Source organism: Rosa chinensis, chromosome 5 (assembly GCF_002994745.2).
Source record: "Rosa chinensis cultivar Old Blush chromosome 5, RchiOBHm-V2, whole genome shotgun sequence".
Taxonomy (NCBI): domain Eukaryota; kingdom Viridiplantae; phylum Streptophyta; class Magnoliopsida; order Rosales; family Rosaceae; genus Rosa; species Rosa chinensis.
In genome coordinates, this window is record NC_037092.1 from 24274329 (window position 1) to 24294098 (window position 19770).

General features: G+C 38.7%; 2 protein-coding genes across 2 annotated transcripts; one reads left to right on the forward strand and one right to left on the reverse strand.

The window, feature by feature from the left end:
* Window positions 1-1059: 1059 nt before the first annotated feature.
* On the reverse strand, window positions 1060-3274 carry LOC112165647 (FBD-associated F-box protein At4g10400). The gene is made up of 4 exons (XM_024302252.2): window positions 3175-3274; window positions 1851-2804; window positions 1570-1716; window positions 1060-1477 (listed from the first exon to the last, which is right to left on the reverse strand). Exons 2-4 carry the CDS (start codon window positions 2796-2798, stop codon window positions 1199-1201), a joined length of 1374 nt encoding a protein of 457 aa, XP_024158020.1. The 5' UTR covers window positions 2799-2804; window positions 3175-3274; the 3' UTR covers window positions 1060-1198.
* A 14172-nt stretch (window positions 3275-17446) lies between these two features.
* On the forward strand, window positions 17447-19570 carry LOC112203496 (probable metal-nicotianamine transporter YSL7). Its single transcript, XM_024344463.1, has one exon. The coding sequence runs from the start codon at window positions 17447-17449 to the stop codon at window positions 19568-19570; it is 2124 nt and encodes a 707-aa protein (XP_024200231.1).
* The last annotated feature ends 200 nt before the right edge of the window (window positions 19571-19770 follow it).

The following is a 19770-nucleotide window of genomic DNA, read 5'->3' on the forward strand; positions in this document are numbered from 1 at the left end:
AGAAATAAAACAGAGAAAAAATAAATTAAAAAAAAGAAGTAAGTGAGGGCATAATAGACATTTTCGGCAACTTTAACAGAAAATTTTGACGACATGGACCAATTGGGAGGAAATTGAGAGTTTATGGACTTTTTAGGTGAAATTCGAAGGTCAAGGATTGAAACGATTAAACCCTATAAGTATAAGAAGTAAACAGTATTTAATCCATTAATTAATTATAGTCTTATTCGATGAATAGGTTAGGCTATTATAATTATAGTTACAAAATGGTAGTAGCAGTCTATTTTACTAGTACAGATTGTTGACTTATTCCCTCCTCAATTTCAAATTTTTTTAATCTGTATTGTCTTTACAATGGTCTTTTTTTTTAGGATCTGAATTCGACTTAAAATGGGAGATGTAGAATGCAATGTGCAAAACTGCAAACCCCTTTTACGAGTATAGTTTTCAATGGGAGATGTAGAATGCAATGTGTGGGTCCACTTTGTACGTTTGGTGTCCGGTTTATGAGTGTCTTGGTAATACGTGACCAAATTGGCTCTCGTGTGAACATCCAGTGCCAACAATTTTGATGAAATGAGTAACAATTGAGACCATCATATGCCAACAATTTCGATGAAATGAGTTACAATTGAGAAAGTGGGGGTCGATTGACAGTTGGCGCTAAAAAAAATTTGGTTAATTTCAGTGATTGCAAGTTGAGGATGTAAATTATAGTTCCAATATTATAAAAGTTAAGGATTCAATTTTCACTGATATATGTAAGGATGAGATGAACTAATGATTTTTTTTTTAAAAGCCAATTTTAGTTCACGAAAGTGAGGCATTGGAAGAACTATAATGAAAACAAACCTCATTGCTTCTATAGCGTTCAAATAAGGGTAGGGGCAACTAAAGGAAGATTGTTTTACCACTTACATAAGAAAGACAAATAAATTAATTTTCCGCGAACCAAATGAGGCTTTAGTACCTTAGAACAACTAACACAATAGATTTGCTCATTATATGTTTAAAAACTTGATATAATCTTTAAATCCATCCACCACTATGGCCGAGCACTAAGATTAAATGATCTTGGTCCTCCAATATTAAAGAAGCCCAAAAGAGAACATAAAAAGTCAAGAACACAAATACAGATAAATTCAGGTTTTATAGACAAGAACAGGACCCGCTGAGTCACTTAAATGTTTGGACAGACCTACATATCAATCTTTGGAAATTCGACTTGACAAGTGTTTGAACCCTTTATTTCTTGGGATACCTTCAACATGTCTTCTGCAGGGACATCATAAGAATAAATTGTTACATTATTCAAGACTTCACCATGCTTCAACAAGTACTTTGCAACTTCTATATCATCTGGCTTTCCCTTGAATCCGCGTATGAACAGATTTTTAAGGCATGAGACCAAACAAATAGGCACAAGCTTTGGTGGAGACCAGCCATCCTCGTTAGGATACTCACAACATTGTATGTTCTACAGATAATTTCAGATAATCAAATTAAATTAAAATCTCTGAGACTTGCATATGGTAGAATTAGCTTAAGGGTAGATGGACGAATACTTACAATTTCCAGTACAAGATATTCCAGATTTGGCGATATAGTGAGCAATCTGGTCAGTAATTGCCAAGAGCAGCAGTTTTCCAGTTGTAGCTCCAAATGCTTCAAATTATTTAGTTTAGGCAGATTACAACGACTTTCAGTGTCCGGATCCTTCAGCAATGAAAAAACAGGTAGAAAAGTCAATCAAAGTACTCTATCAGCATAAAACAGCATTTCCATTTACAGATTCTAGCACAGATAAGGGGTATCAGCACTAAGGTAGCAGCAGGTCAAAGCGTACTTACCCCTAAAAATGGAGCTTGAAGTGACAGATGTTTGACATTGACAATCCCTTCAAAAAGCCTTTGTATATGGTCAACAGAACCAGTGATGAATTGAATGTCCGAATGCAGGTCACTGAAACTAATGTTGGCTTCACTTAGGGCATTTTCACTCAGACAATAGCTCGCCAAAAAGTTCTCATTCAGATCTAACCTTTCAAGCTTAGGAGCGTTGACATTAAACAAAATGTTGGACACAGAATCAACTTCATCACATGGATCAAATCTCAGTTCCAGTCTTTTTAGTTTAGGTGCAAAGATGTTGAAATTCAAATATTGGTCCTCACCAAGATATCCCTCTATGATCAAGTGTTCAAGTACAGGACCACAAGTAAAGAGACTCTCCATTGTGGCAGGATCAGGATAAAAGACTGAAACATCAAGAAGCTTGAGACATGGAAAACAATCTGAGCTGGGAGGAATTGCAACATAATTCTCTTCCAGCGTCAGCTTCAAAACCACCAAACTCCTGGACATGAAAAGGCTTCTAGGCAACTCAAGAGGCTCATATTGAAAATCAGACTCATGAAGATCAAGTTCAAGTTCGACAACATTACCCCTAATTGCAGTGCAAATCCACTCATCAAGATGAGGATAATTCTCCGTATCACTACATCTAATAGAGATTCTATGAATGCTTGAGGAGCCACGGAGGAAAAGTGCACGGTCCACAAAGGCCACAAAACGCTCTGGGTCGAATTCTCTTTCATCACTGCGAAAGTCATCATCACTTAAGTACAAAGTGGGAACACGCAGCCACATATTCTCCCATCTACGAGACAAAACGCTGGCCTTCACAGCATCAACTGTGGAAGTGAAGGAAAGAATGTGGCAAAGAATCTCATCGGGTAAGCCACTGATCCTATCTTGACCGGGCTTCGAGTTGGACTTCGAACCCATTTGCATAGTCATATGTTTCTGACAATTACAATGCAATATTGGTTAAAAAAAACCCAGCAACCACGTAAATTTGGTGGCTTCTTACTTTCTTAGCATTGAGTTGGGTCTTTTTCTGCTATAACTGGTTCTTTTTTATGATCTGGTGGCTTGGTTAGAAATTAGTTTCAGGAAATCTCTCTCTATACCTGTAAAGAAACAATCTTTCTTTGTTCTATCCAATAAATCAGCTTAATTCGATTGTGGTTGGGATTCAATTAACTGTAGAACAACATTTCATTTTCTATGTATACAAACAGAATATATATATCCAGATGATGCACAATACAAGACAATAAATTCGGACCCAAAAATGCAAACAGTTAGAGATAATTGAGCAAAGGAAAAGTACCTGATATGCGGGGCTGAGAACCAGAGGAAGAAGAAGGGAAATGGGTCGGCTTCAAAGAGAAGGGTGAGAATGAGTCAATAACTGAAAACAGTACTAAACAACAAGGATCCGTACTCCTGCCCCACAGCCCCGCTACAATTTTTTATGTTTTTTTTTTTTTTTTTTTTTCTGATAAGAGAAAGTACCCCACTACATCTGATACTCTGAGTGCCCATTATTTTTTTAATAATAAAATTAAAATTAAAACTAAAAATGTACTTTAAAAAGACTATCATTTTTGGGTGGTATAAACACTTCAATGTATTTAATCCATATTATCATCATGTGCCAGTTACGCGAGGGGTTGCACAATTAAAATGTAGTTAATCCATATATATAGTCCTATAGCATTAAGGAAAGGGGTTTCCTAAGTCCTAACTACGTGAATTGAATCTCAAGACTTGTGAATACGTAGGTCTTATAGATAATGCAAAATAGTGCCCCAAAACATCGAAGAGTAGATTGAGAATTCGCGATATCCACTAATTTCTTACAAAAACAAAAGAAAAGAAGTTAGGTCGCAACACACAAGTTAGTTAACGGAAAACCTTAATCTTAAGATGCAAGACCTATTCATATGAAATTGAAGAAGAAGATCAAATCGCTGGGTAGTTTTAGAGTGAAATCGGTCGCAGACTCGCAAAGAAGGTTTATCTTTGCTCATTCATCTTCATCTTCTATTATCCTTTTTTTTTTTCAAAGGGGCTGGTGCGGCTGCCCTCAAACCTTAATTAATGAAACTGCAGAATACAAGGGGGGGACTACTTGCACCAATCTATCATTTTTACTCTATGAAGCCTCACCAATCTATCATTTTACTCTATCAAGCCTCACCAATCTATCATTTTGACTCAAGTACGTTGCACTATTTGGACTTTTAGTTTGGTCCTATAAAAAACAATTGAAGGGAGATTAATATAGTGTGAGAAAAATTCCCAAGGAAAGTAAACAGTATTTTTTTGGATCAAAACTTCAGATATTTTCCCAACTTTGAACAAGGCATGTGTTTTCTCGGATACGAATATCTTGTACCTGAAGATAAACCACTATCTTTGCATTGTTTTGATCCTCCAAGAGTTGTTTCTTGGTCAATTGGCAAGCAAAGAGAGAATCCATCAGAACATTGAAATGTAATCTTTATGAAACACCTTCTGGAAATTCAATTTAACAAGTCAATGAACCCCTTGGGAGCATTAAAAGTCACTGCAATAACTTCATTTCTCTTCTACACTACTTAAATCACTGGTATAATTTGTCCAGTTATTCAAAACCTCACCATGCTTCAGAACTAGTACTGTATCTGAAGAACCTTGATGATTGACAACAAACAAATAGGCAAAGACTCTGGTGGATACGATTAATGTTCTAACTCACCCTTGAAGTTTTGTAGTTCACACTGAATGTTCTAAAGATGACCAAGAAAAAAAGAGTTCAATAAAATGAAAAGTGCAACCCCCAATTAGTATAACGATTACTGCACATGCAAAATCAGAGGGGATAAAACGTCGGGCGCAAGAACTTACAAAGAGGTAGGAAATTCCCCCGCGTGCACTCATTATCCGATTGATTTCCCTAGATTAATTTCCTCTTGATCACTTTCTGCTTTTGGTCTCCCCTCGCTGTTGGGGTAATGATCCAACTATTTCAAGTAGTGATGAAGAGTTGCTAGTTAAACATTGTATCAGAGATGACAACTAGGCTGCAGAGTAAGGCACATTATCATTTCAAGGAATTAGGAGACAAGGAAACTGGCCGGTCATCATTGATTGATCGTTTGAGGGTTAAGATCATAGAACCAGAATAGCTTTACAAAATCTTGTCCCTCCAAAGTTTCAAATCTTACAAAGAGGAACCAGTGTTTTAAGAACGTACTAATGTAAATTAATTCATGAAAAACACAGGTGACAAGATACAGAATTAGTTAACAGAGGAAACACTGCAGAGTAGAGAAAATACCTGTTTGGTTGCTGAGAAGCTCAGGAACAGAATCGAAGATGACAGATGAGAAACTGACTGATATCTGTTTCAATATTTTCCCTTCCAACTGGCAAACAGTGACAGCTGACCAGAGCAATGACGAACTACCAAACAAGTGTTACAACAGTCGATTATGCTTTGAAAAATGACTTGTATCAATATGTGTGTGTGTGTAAAACTTCTCTCAATATCTCTGTAAATTAACATTTTGTATTCAAGTGTTACAACAGCTCTCACTATAAAAGAAGTAAAAGGTTGTGCAAACCTCAGCTCTTGCGTATGAGTACATTCAGTTGTAGTTTCTAGTTGTCCAACAAGGGTATTGAATACATTTAATTTTAGCAGTTTGATTTAGTTTTGATATTTGGTCGGTCTCAATCCTACGATTGTAAATGTGTTCCACCCTGTGTTAAACATGGTAAGAAAGCTCAAGAGAGTTTATTTCTTCAAGTGTTCTTACCCGAAATCATTCTGGTTCCTTCCCTCACAATTGCTGAAGCTATGAAGCCAAGCAATGGGGCAGACTGGAGAAATGCATTCAGAAAAGGGGACGGGATTGAATTGAGATCGGATACGGTTTCACAATTATAGTAAATAGAAACACATTAAACCAAATCCATACCAATAACACCTAAAGACCAATTACGAAAAGCAAATAGAATAACTATATGGCGTCATTGTTGTAAATAAAAAGGAGAAAACATGCCAAGTTGCAAACCAATGTCTGAGTACATGATACAGATATTGGTCATTTTAAGATGGGAAAGCCATGCCATGTTTTCAAAACCGAGACAGAGAAATAAATACAAACAAGTTTAAATCTTGTTTTACAGCAAAAGACTGATTCACAAGTAATCACAACTCTGTAAATGGACTGATAGAAAAACTTAGATGTCAATTTTTACGAAATTCAATTTGACAGTACTTTGCCCTTTCGTAATTGGAAATTTCCAGCTTCATCTCATCTTCTGTATGGAAATCACAAGTGAACATGGTCATCTTTTTCATGACTTTGCTATGCTTCAACAAGTACTTCATCAAATCCATCTCATCTCGGCTTCCCTGAAATCCTCGTATGCAAATCGTCTTGAGGTGTGAGGACAAACAAATAGGCACATACTCGATCTGGTGGATACCATACATGGTGTACAAAACAGCTAACCCGACCATAACATAAACCATCTTCAAAATGACACCACAAGTTCTAAAGATTTGATGCAGAGCGGATGGCGGCCCAATTCAAGGAACAGTTAGACCGTGCTAAAGGAGGAAAACGAAAAGTGACTAGTAGACAGGAAACGGCTGTTCGGTGTCTGATTGGGACGCACCTTAACTTTCCGGAAAGGGAATCGCGCCAGAAACAAAACTCATGGCTTGGCCATGAGCTGTAGCGTTTTTCGGGCTTTTGGGATCGTTTAGGGCCTCAAAACTGCATTTTTCTATTTTACCCGTTTTTGGTTTTCTTAGTTATTTTTTTGGGTTGTTTTCGTTTTTATCCATGGGCCTTAGGGTTTCGTTGTTAGTCGCCCTAGGGTACTTTTCTCTTATTTATGCGGCTGCAGAACGTATCTTTCATCTTTTATCAATTAAATTGAGATTATTTTCTTTTATCTCTGGTGGACTCTAGAATCTTTTGCTTAGGTTTATTGCTGGTAAACCTAGTTATCAATCCGACTGTGTCAAGATTATTAAAAATAAACAAGTTAGATTAAACCTTAAAACATTGCAGATGAGATCTATCTTAGGAGCAAGAATCAAAATACACTTACATTTTGCAAGAAAAGCTGTTCCAGATTGGGCGACATCTTGAGCAACATTGTCAGTATTTTCCAAGAGCAGCAGCCATGAAGAAACAGCTGCAAGTATTTCAAATTATTAAAGGGCTGCAGATTATGTCGAAGTACCTTGTTGGGATCCTTCACAAGCAATAAGGTACAAGTCAATACAAAAAAAAAACGCAGAAAAAAATTAAACATCTAGTCATTATATATAAACCTTGTTAGCATTTCCATTGATAAGTTCCAGCATATGAATAAGCCACAACCCTCGGAGGGAACAGGTTTGAACATACTTACCCTCATAAATGGAGGTGAAAGTGACCGAAATTTAACATTAAGAATGTCTGCAAAATCCTCTGTAGATGATCATAGGCCTGGGATCGGTTCTGAAAATGTCATTTTTTGTCATAACCGGAACCGGAACCGGAAAGCCTATTCCGGTTCGGTTATGATGTTTTTCATTGAAGGAACCGTTATGGAACCAAACCATTCTGTTCGGTTCGGTTATGAGCTGTTTTCGGTTCCAATTCATTAACAGTTGCTTCTCCTTGCTGTGTTGTAGGTACAATCTCATTTCCAACACAATGAGTACTTGAATTCGAAGAAATCGAATTCGAAGCCATATGAAGATGAAGTGACAGATGAGAGCCTGGAATTAAACGAATCGAGTTAAACAGACGCGTATATAACTATATACTAATATACCTAGAAAAGGGACGAGATAGAAAGTTTTCGCATCAACCAAAACCAAAAAATTAAGAGAGAAATTAACTTGAACGAAAAATCAAATTGCCTTACAGTGTTGGGTTCTTGCACCGAAAGCTTCACCACCAGAGGAAGAGCGGCAGCTAACAGAAACAGAGAGCCCAAGGGAGGCCTTGTTGTTTCGAAGTGGGGAAAGAGGATTTCGATTTGGGACTTGGGATTTATGATTTCGAAGCACGGAGCGACAGGTGAAATGGGGTGATTTGATTTTTGCATTTTTGAATTGAGGAAGAACAATTTTGACTTCGAAAGCTAGGTCTAGAATTGGGGATGAACTAAGGAGCTGTTGAGCTGAGGACCGAGAGAGGAACTGAGGTTGATCGAAGTATTGGAACATTAGGTTGAGACGTCGAGTTACAAACGAAACAAGCCTGGGCTTAAGGCAATAGGGCTTTAATTAGTTAAATATATGGGCTTTTATTTGTGGTAGGCCTGCATATCTCGGTTCCTATGGTTCTAATTAATATGTTCACAAACAAGCGAACCGGAACCGAACTGGAGACATGAAAATGGTCCAGTTCTTGAAAAATGACATGTTTTTAATACTAAAACCCGAACCGAACTGCCGGTTCTGGTTTTATTCGGTCCGATTCTGCCGGTTCTCGGTGCTAAAGTCCAAGGCCTAGATGATTAGCAGGGTCAACATCATAGTTAATCCACTCAAATCCATGGAACTCTCCCAAGTCAATTCTTGGCTTCGCATAGGAGTTTTGTGGTCTTTAGAGAATAGATTGCCATACTGTTGTCCTTGAGATAGACATTTTCAAGGTTTGGAGCAGTAACATTAACAAGAATGTTGCACACACGGTTGTCAGGATTGTAGTAGTTATACCTTATTTCTGGTGTTTTTAGTTTCAGTGCAGAGATATTAATAGTGAAACTTGAAACAAGCTCAAGACCTCCATCTACAATCAGATCTTCAAGGACAGGGCAACAAGAAACCAGCTTGTCCATCGACTTATCAATAGGACAGCATATGTAAACCTTGGGGAAATTGAGTCTTGGGAAACAATTTGAGGTAGGTTTAATGGTGATAACTGATGCCAGAATCAGTTCTAAAGAAACCAATGTACGTGCTGCAGTTGTAAAGGCTTCTAGGCAACTTAAAATGTAATCGCCGGAATGCAGAAGTGTTGTAGTAGGCAGGATATATCAATGTAACTATGTAAGGGTGGTAGCCACACTGATCAAGTTGAAAAAGATGAATTTCCAGTTTAACAACATTACAATAAACGGCTGTGAGAATCCAAGCATCAAAACGAGAATAGGAATAATTATTTTAAACTATGATACTTTCATGACTTATATTTCTTTTCATCTCATTTTCATTCATTATAAATAAATGGGAGAATTGCACAAATGGTCACTCAATTATGACTCATTTGACACTTTGGTCACTGAAGTTTCAAATATATCACTTTGGTCACTCAACTATTACACTGTCAATCACTTAAGTCACCCAAAAAGTATTTTTTATAATTTTTTTTAGGGAAAAAGATGCAAACAGTACCTGACATTTGGCCAATTAGTAACTTTAGTACCTGACAAAAAAAAAATATCACTTTAGTACCTGAAGTTCGGACCCCGACCCAACTTTAGTACCTGGAGCTGTTAACTCAATAACAGCGTCTGACAGGTGGCATATATTGAAGGGTAATTTCATCCTTTCATATTTAATTCATTATATATATTTATATATATATATATATATATTTTTTAACCTCTTCTTCCAGATCTCTCTTTCTCTCTCTCTCTCTCTCTCTCTCTCTCTCTCTCTCTCTCTCTATCTCTCTCTCTCTCTCTCTCTCTCTCTCTCTCTCTCTCTCTATCTCTCTCTCTCTTCCCTTAACCATTATCAACGATCACCCACCACCACCACCAGAACCCTCATTCCTCTCGCTAGTGCTTCTACCCCACCGCCCCTCCACAAAAACCAAAACCCTAGATTGCCGCCACCCTAAACCAAAAAAAAAAAAACAAATTTCTTCTAGCAGGCTCGTGCCTCTTCCTCTCGAGCCCCACCCTCCTTGCAGCAGCCCCTGCCGTGAAGCCCCACAGCCGGCCAGACCAGCACACCAGGTTGAGCACTGCCCAGCCTCACCCAGTCGCTTGCCTTGCCAAGTTGCTGCCCAGCCTCACCCAGTCGCCCTCTGCACTACTGCCCCCGCATCAGCAGCCCCGCGTCCCGCGCTTGCGCAGTCCACCCAACGCAGCAAGCCTGCAGCCTGCCCACCAGCGCCCACCCTTGATCTCGCCTGCAGCCTGCCCACCCTCGATCTACCAGTAGGCGGAGGAAGAAGAAGAGAGAAAAGAAAAAAGGAAGAAGAGAGAAAGAAAGAAAGAAAAATGGAAAAAAAGAAAAAAAAAAGGTGACTCGACCCAAAGAAAAGAAAAAAAGAGCGAAAGATGGGTGATGCCTGATCGGATCACGTACATGGGTGATGCAGCACCAGCTCTAGTAGATGATGATGAATTTATATACTCATGCCTACAACAGAGATTGATTCGTATGCGAAGCCATTTCCAAATTCTCGCCGAAATTTGAAACATAATCGCAACAAGGCCATTATTCAGGCATCCAATAAATGAAGTTAATTTGCCTCAATTCTGGGTTTCATTATTTTGGCAATGGTCTAGAGAAGATGATGGGAGAGTTTGGAGGAAGAAGAAGACGAAGAGAACTTGAGGAAGAAGAAGAAATTTAGTGAAAGGACGAGAATACCCTCAAAGTTTGACAGTTGACTAACGCCGTTATTGAGTTAATGGCTCCAGGTACTAAAGTTGGGTCGGGGTCCGAACTTCAGGTACTAAAGTGATTTTTTTTTTTGTCAGGTACTAAAGTTACTAATGGGCCAAATGTCAGGTACTGTTTGCATCTTTTTCCCTTTTTTTTAATTAAAAAAATTAACAAAGTGACTTAAGTGATTGACAATGTAATAGTTGAGTGACCAAAATGATATATTTGAAACTTCAGTGACCAAAGTGTCAAATGAGTCATAATTGAGTGACTATTTGTGAAATTTTCCCTAAATAAATTCTCTAAAGTTAAACAGACTAAACATAGAAGATAAAAGGCTATAAAAATACAAGTGTTTATAAGTGCATATTGAAACCACTGCAAGTGGCCTAGTGGTTCTTGTTTAGTTGGGTGTGCTTCCCAACCTAGGTTCGAACCCCGAAGCTATCAAAGTGGCCAGGTACTGTGCTGCAATACACAGTTGGAGCATTTCACATGCGCCCAAGAATCTTGGGCTTAGGAAGCCTTTAGGTTTCCCCTTGACAAAATCAAAATAAAAAAAATATATAAAAGTGCATATTGATTTGAATACGAAATTCCAGATCGACAGACAACTTCAAAAATGAAATCCATAATTCCTTGAATAACTTCATCTATACTTCATCTATTCTTTTACACATACATGGAATTCTGGTACTTTAACCCTTGACAAAATCAAAATAAAAAAAATATATAAAAGTGCATATTGATTTGAATACGAAATTCCAGATCGACAGACAACTTCAAAAATGAAATCCATAATTCCTTGAATAACTTCATCTATACTTCATCTATTCTTTTACACATACATGGAATTCTGGTACTTTAATTGATTTAGCTTTCAAAACCAGCTGGTCAATCACCATGATTCACCAAAACAAGAATCATTTGCACCAGTTTGTACGTAATTAACTTGAACATAACTAGAACCCAGCATTAATACTAAGTTACGCAGATCGATCAGTAGGACTTAATTACTTGCTGCATGCCCGGGGACTCTTTTCTACTTGCAATACTACTCATACAGTCATACCTTAGATTTTGATCGAGCCCCACGTAGCAGCTCCTCTGAAAAAGATAGTATCCAAGGGTTATATTTGAAACCATGAGTACCTGCAGCCAACCCTTCATCAACATCGTTGCTTCCTATAGGATCATCAGCTCGATGATGATCAGTTGAAGTACTTTTCGAGGCAACCATGTCAGGCTGATGATCAGTTGAAGTACTGACCATGCTTGCATTTTGTTTCTCTTTCAAGCTACTACCCTCTTGTTCAGCTACTCTTGGTACAGGATGCTCTTCCCCCAACATGTAGATATTACTCAGTTCGTTAGCTGCTGCAAATGGTTGTACGTCAAAGTCACAGTAGATGCATTGCACAGGGCACTGTTTCGACAAATAATTCTCTACCCCTAGCATGTGGATCATTATTTCGCAATCAGCTGTAAATGGTGGCACCAATGGCCTATGTTCTAGGCATTGCCTTCCGCAATTTTCTGCTTTCCTTTGCAGTTCATGATCAGCTACTAGAAATGGTTGCACATTGTCCTCGAAGCCTGGCACAATGGATTGTTTACCCAAATAATTTTCTTCTTCCCACTGCAAGGCATCTGCATATGGTGGCAGCACATTGTCATCGTGAACTAATAGTATAGGGCTCAGGTATTGCACCCAACAGTTTTCTTCCCCTTGCAGTTCAGAAGATAATGATGGACCAGCATCGCGGACATCTCCGGTAATTGCATGCATAAGTTGATCTTCCTCTCCTTGTTTAATTTCGGATTCCTCTTGTTTCACATTCTTATATCCATCCAGTGCTTCACAATCATCGGGGACATCATCTCCGGTTGCAAGCTTCTCCCGGTCATCATCATCAACCCGTTTCCTTTTCTCTTTGGATCCCTCATTTTTCCTAAGGATGCATAGAACATATTTTTGTGCCTCCTGTATGAGATAAATATATATATTAGTACCTTGATAATCCGAAATCCCGTGAAAATAAATTAAGAAAAAGGATTTACAAGGCTTCCAGAACCTACACCAAAATAATTAGAATCATCTCGTTCCATATATTAAACACATATACTTAACATTTTTAATATTTGAATAGAAAACACATATACTTGACATTTGAATGTATTATAGATATGTTACGTACTGTCAAATCCGAAGTACAGCGTCCTCATCTACTCCAAGCCATTTATAGTAACTTGAATTTTCTTTTGTGGGCTGTTCATTAGGGTTGTTGGGAGGAGCATGCTGGTAAATTGATGTTCTTTCTAAAGAACTACTCTTCTTTAAGCTTTCTTACAAGAAAACACAAACATGTTCATGTTTTAGAAACTCGATCTCTTTCTTCCTCCCATTATTTTTTTGTTCTCTACTGTTATAGCTAGTTAGGGACTTGGTGTTATGGTAAAGGAGCATGCTTAAAGAAAACAATATGTGGGTACGTGGATCGGGTGGAGTAATGTTCACAAGACAGGTCACAATTAGTATGTTAACAAACCAAAAGAAAGAAGTGAAAACACAAATCATCAACGTAGAAATTAACTTACTTGTTCGTCAAGCATGCCTACTTGCGAGTGATCAAGTTCGAACTCGAGCATGATCCATCTGCCATGTTGCTCAGACCCCTTTTTCTCATAAGTAAATCTTTTCCTGTAACCTACAACAATGCCACTTGCGTATACGTTCTTGGCAGCGTCCCCCCCTTTCCAGGTGCCGCTTCCGATAGATCGGCCCTTCCGGGAGGCATTCACAGTCATCTTCTTTCGTTGAGTGAAGAAGTAGAGATCTTTGTTGAACCTCAAGTCGTTCTTTCGTCTTTCTTCGTACATGTCCCATATGTCCCAGGGCTCTTGTTCACCGTACAAATTGGAGTTGAAAATCAAATAGTCTTCACCGGGTACCTCTTCTCCTTTGACCTTGGGACATAGATAGCGGAGGATTAGTTCCTCCTCCAAGGGACAGAACCTGTAGCCCGGAAGAAGATGATGCTTGTCATGTAATATTTCATTACCATCCTCATGGATATCCATTGGATAGAATCAAGAACTTACTTACAGTTTTTTTATGTTTCTCTCTGCAAGATATATCAATTAGTTTCTCTTTGAGAGTTGGAACTCTAAGTAATGGGGCCTGTGATATAGTCTCGCTACATATAGATGAGTATGAGTGACGGCAAATCCAGGTTTCATCAGTAGTCCATTTTCCAGTCGTATTTCTATTTTCATTCTTTTATCATGAAGAAGAGGGTTTCAAGGGCGTAGCAAAAGATCTACAGGTTTTTCCGGTTCTATGTTCCCGCCAACGTAAGGTAAAGAAATCTAGAAAAAATATTCTATAGTCAAATTAACGGCCACCCTGCCTCTTTTCAACCTTTCAACATCTCCAAAACCCCAAAACGTAACCGTGCTCCACTCCCTCCTAAACCCACCTAAACTCCGACCCCTTAGCCAAGGCTCATCATCACTGGCCCTTCCAATCCGGCCATGTATCCATATCAGTGGCTCCAAAAACTCAGCTTTACCTATTCTCGCAGGGACCCTTTTGCTGCTCGATCAGTCACTTCATCATTCACAAGTGCCCAATTTGTTCGATACTCGCACAATGCCTTCTGTCTTAGCCTCCCTGGGTGCTAAAGCTCAAGTCTTTGACAACGAAATCATGGTTAACATTGATGGGATTACATCGGTTGAGCCTATTTCTGATGAGATTCGGAAGATTCGAGGTGGGTTTTTTGTCCTCGATGATGCTGTGGTTGCATCACCCGGTGGCTGTGATATTGGGCTTCCAGACCGGTGGACCTTTACATTTGGGGTCTTCAAGCTCTTGGTGCTGTTGTGGAGTTGAAGTAAGGGTCTTGAAAACTCTCTGCTTTAGCCAATTTCTGAAATGTGCAATGGTTTGATGCAACTGCCAGTTCTATAGAAATACTGACATTTTGATATGATTGGCATTGGAGTAAGCATAATGGGTAATGTGCAGAGGCTGTATGGTCAGTCACTATATGATAAACATAAACTGGTGTACTTGAATTGTTACAGATTTTGATTGTGTTGCAAATCTTGTGCTACTGTCACGCGTGGTTCTAGATGGACTATTTTGGTTTACAGATTCTAATGGAAGATTTGGAGCAAGAGTAGTATGATATGTGTGTCTTGCCACTTTCTAACTGAATTTTGTAGAACTATAGCACAGTTAGAATTGACCTACTCCTACTATTAATGGGTGATAACTGTGATCAGTTGTTGTTCACACTATTGTGATGTATGTAGTTTATAGTTTGTGATTTTGCGCCATGCTCTACAGTCTTGTTTCTCATTTGATGAATCAGTAAACAATGAAGGATTGGACCGGCGGTTTCTTTTTTCTTTTCTTTTCTTTGTTTTTAGCTTACAAGGGTAGTCTACAAATTTTATCATACTAACATGTCATTTTCCCTTGAAGCTATAATGTATATTGATCAGCAAAATGACTGAGAGTGTGCTAAGATAATAACATACCCTCTCCTGAACCAAGATTTTTCATTTTGTTTTTTATTTACCACGCACATGGATACATCTCTTTGTTAACCATCCTTCAGAGCATATATCTTCCATCTTAAATATCAAGTATTCACCATTCAGTTATTTTCAACTTTCATTTTTGGTCAGTAGCTTCTTGTGTAGTGCTTGGAAATGTAACTAAATTTTTCACTAATCTAGTTTGTTCTTACTAGCGTTTCAATACTGGATCTATGAAACGTCTAGATGCTTGCTAGTTTATACTCATTCTACTTGAAAGTTCAATACTCTTGGGTAAAATGCTTACTTTTTAAGTGCTAACTTTTTGGTATATGGTTTTCTCTTTGTTTTTATTGATTTATTTATTTTTTTTCCTCAAAAAATCATTTTATACACTATCGCACTCCTGCATTACTGTGCAGGAGTGGCACTCCCTTCAATTTAACATGATGTAGCTTTATGTGTTTTGAATTGATCTCTTTTATATTACAAGATCACTCATTAAGAAGGAGACCAATTTTTGGTAATTGTACATGTGAATTGATTTGCCTGATTATAGTCTTGTATATAGTTATGTCTGAAGAAGGGAATACGATGCATTCTCAGGTTACAGCTATAATAATAGAAAATTCATATTGTTATATTACTGTGAATTAGTTACAGAGGTAAAAAAAAAAAACTCAGTTTCTAATCTCAGCTATCAGTTCTGGTGTTTTAGTGAATCTGTTATTCTATATGATTCACCTTTTTTCTTTATTAGTAACACTAGTTATTCAAAATTAAACTATGGTAACCAACTTGTATTGGTACCAACTATTTACATGGTATATGAATGGTGGGAGGAGTAAATGAAATAAAATTTGTGGGAACTTGTATTGGGATTTGGGACCAACTATTTACATGGTATATGAATAGTGGGATGAGTAAATCAAATAAAATTTCTGGGACATATTGTGATGGAAAAGTCCATGCACATGCGCAAATGGAAGAGGATTAGTTGTGGGAAGTTTCCAACTTGAATAGCAGAGTACAATAAGTGAATGTCACTCAAGTTTTAAATTCTGATTGTGATGCCAATGGACATGTTTAACTATTATGGTTTGTTTTCTAATGGATCATATGAATTGACGTTTTTGTTTCCCCAAATTTCACCCCAGGAACCAAAGTTAGTTGATGTTGCTCAATTTCTGAGTAAAACTGGTCCTGAGTAGAAAGAGCAGGAAGCAAGCACCCGATCGTATTCAAGCAGACAAAATTAATGATATTGCTGCAGCTATTACTCATTCGTGTGGTTCAAGTCCTGTAGAGGAATCTGTAATTTACCATCTCATGTCATGGTATATGATATATTGTGTATCTGCATTGGCATGTGTATTATATATGCAGATTCAATTCTCAATTGCTTGAAGCAGGCGTGAATCATTGAGGGCTGTTGATTGTATTAACTGCGTTGTGAAGTCAATACAACACTCAAGAGGCCTCATGCATCTGCATCGTGAAATTCTGTAGTATGCATTTGTTACATGTTTTTACGCGTGTACATGGTTACATACATACAATAAACACATCTAAGTTGCATTAAGGTGTTATACCAGCTATATTGTCAAGTCTTGTACTAACTTATTTTTACTGCATCCAGCTTTTCTCCTAGAAACATTTTTTGATAGTATTAAAAGAGTACAATGAGCAAGGCACTTCTTTCTAGTCCTCTGTATTCTTGGTCTACAGGGTCCCTCTTATGACTCTGCTTTTGTTATGGTTTTGGTTTTTGTTTTTGTTTTTTTGCTTTGTTTTTGTTTTTGTTTTTGTTTTATCTTTTTTTTTTTAATTTTCAATTGGAACTAATATTCGATGGTGCATGCTAAAGACTTTCTGTTCTGCTGTCTCAGTCTTGTCCATTTCCTGTCTTGCTGCAATTGATCTTAGAGATGGAATGTCATCGATATTAGTTCATTGGCTGCCGAAGGTACTACTGAGATCAGCGGTGTTGTTCATATTGACTGCGGTTATGAGAATGTACATACAAATCTTCACTTTGTGGGAGCTGATATCAAAAGGTTAACTCCTCTTGCTTTTTCCTAAACAGGTACATATTTCTTTTCCCATTGTTATTCAAATTCTGTCCGGAGCCTACTTTTACTGACAAGAGAATATGGAGTAACTTAACCACTGTTTCACTTACTGACAAGAGTGAACCTTATCCTACCTGGATTTGGTTTTAAATCCAAATGAGGTTTCTAAATCTGCTAGCAACAAAAAGAAAAGGTTTCTATCAAACCTACTTCTACTCTTACTCTGACTAGGACTCCAAATCCTTGCTGAATGCAGTCAGATACTGCTATTATAAATACAAGGCCTCTTCACAGCATAATCACAAAATCTGAAAATCTCACATCCTACAAGAAGAGAGAAAGACGATACAATTATCATGAAGACTGAAGATTTCGACAATGATCAAGCTGGAACACAAATGGTTCAGGCTCAGAATGACTCGACCGAAAAGGCATTCAGAGACACGGAGGTGCCGCCATGGCACAAGCAAATAACTGTGAGGTCTATGGTCACAAGTTTTTTTCTTAGCATCATCTTCAACTTCATCGTGTGCAAGCTCAATCTCACCACTGGTGTAATACCATCTCTAAATGTCGCGGCGGGGCTGCTGGGATTCGCAATCATGAAAGGATACACTGCCTTACTTGACAAGTTAGGTCTGTTGAAGCAGCCTTTCACTCGTCAAGAAAACACAGTGATTCAAACCTGTGTTGTGGCCTCGTCTGGGATAGCCTTTAGCAGCGGCATGGGGAGTTATTTACTAGGGATGAGCCCTCTAGTAGCTGCTCAGGGAGATGCAGGCAACACTCTAATCAACATCAAGAGGCTTGCGATTCCGTGGATGACAGGATATCTGTTCACAGTCAGCTTCGTTGGGCTGTTTTCAATGATACCCTTGAGAAAGATGATGATCATTGATAGAAAACTAACGTACCCAAGTGGAACAGCAACAGCGCACCTCATCAACAGCTTCCACACCCCCAAAGGAGCCAAGAAGGCAGCGAAACAGGTTGCTGTTCTCTTCAAGAGCTGCTGCGGCAGCTTTGCGTGGTCCTTTTTTCAGTGGTTTTTCGCGGCTTCGGATGGCTGTGGGTTTGCTAGCTTTCCAATTTTCGGTCTCAAAGCCTACAAACAGAGGTTTTACTTCGACTTCTCAACCACATATATTGGTTGTGGAATGATCACCTCTTATATGGTGAACGTATCCATGCTCGTTGGAGCTGTGATATCATGGGGAATCATGTGGCCTTTGATTGAACAAAAGAAAGGTATCTGGTATGGTGCTCATCTTTCTGCGAGTAGTCTTCATGGAATCCAAGGTTACAGGGTCTTTATTTCCATAGCAATGATACTTGGTGATGGTCTATACCATGTTATGTACCATGCTGGTTATGCGGTTTTCATTATCATCAAAAGTCGGTTCAGCAATAAACCAGAAGAAAAGAAAGTAGAGTTGTCATCGCCACCAGTTCTACCATTATCCAATATGGACGCTAGATTGCCCTCATCAGAAACTGAACTGAGTGAAAACTACGACGAGCAACGAAGAACTGAGTACTTCTTGAAAGACCAAATTCCGCGCCGGTTTGCTGTCTCTGGCTACGTTGCTCTTGCAGCCATATCTTCCAGTGTCCTTCCATTAGTGTTTCACCAACTGAAATGGTATCATGTTGCGCTAGCTTACTTCATCGCTCCGGTTCTGGCCTTCTGCAATGCCTATGGCTGCGGCCTCACAGATTGGTCCCTCGCTTCCAACTACGGCAAAATCGCAATCCTGATCTTCAGTGCTTGTGTTGGCCCTGAAAAAGGTGGTGTCATTGCTGGCCTCGCTTCTTGTGGTGTAATGATGAGCATTGTCTCAACAGCCTCGGATCTCATGCAAGACTTCAAGACTGGATATCTAACTCTCGCGTCTCCTCGATCCATGTTCGTTAGCCAAGTTTTCGGGACAGCCATGGGGTGTTTCATGTCACCTTTGATATTCTGGTTCTTCTACAAAGCTTACCGAGTTGGAGATCCAACGGGCTCGTATCCTGCACCCTATGGCCTAATGTACCGTGGAATAGCACTCCTCGGAGTTGAGGGCTTTGGCTCACTCCCCAAACACTGCGTTGCACTTGCAGTCTCCTTTTTCGCATTTGCCATTGCCATTAACGTAGTAACCGAGCTTTTGAAGCGTTACGAGACCAAGTACAAGATCTACAGATTTGTTCCAAATGCAATGGCCATGGCAGTCCCCTTCTATCTCGGCTCCTACTTCGTGATTGACATGTGCATAGGAAGCTTGATCCTTTTCGGCTGGAAGTTATGGAACAAACAACAGGCTGAGGATTTAGCACCGGCTGTTGCGTCTGGTCTCATTTGTGGCGAGTCTATGTGGGGTGTTCCAGCTGCGATCCTATCTCTTGCCAATGTCAAAGCACCAATATGCATGAAGTTCCTCTCTTACTCAGACAATGATAGAGTCGATTCCTTTTTGTCTTCATCAGGATCTAAGTAGTCTACTAGTGGTTTTTACTTTTGATTCTTGGCATTGCTGTTGTTGCTTTTAATTAGTTTCCATTAATTAGTTTTAGCTTTCTTGACAAAAAAAATATTAGTTTTAGCTTGTCTACAATTTAATTAAGATGTAACATCTTTTGTATTGATAATGAAACAATTAATTTGTTATTTTTCAATTTGTTTTTCTCCGTTGTTTCT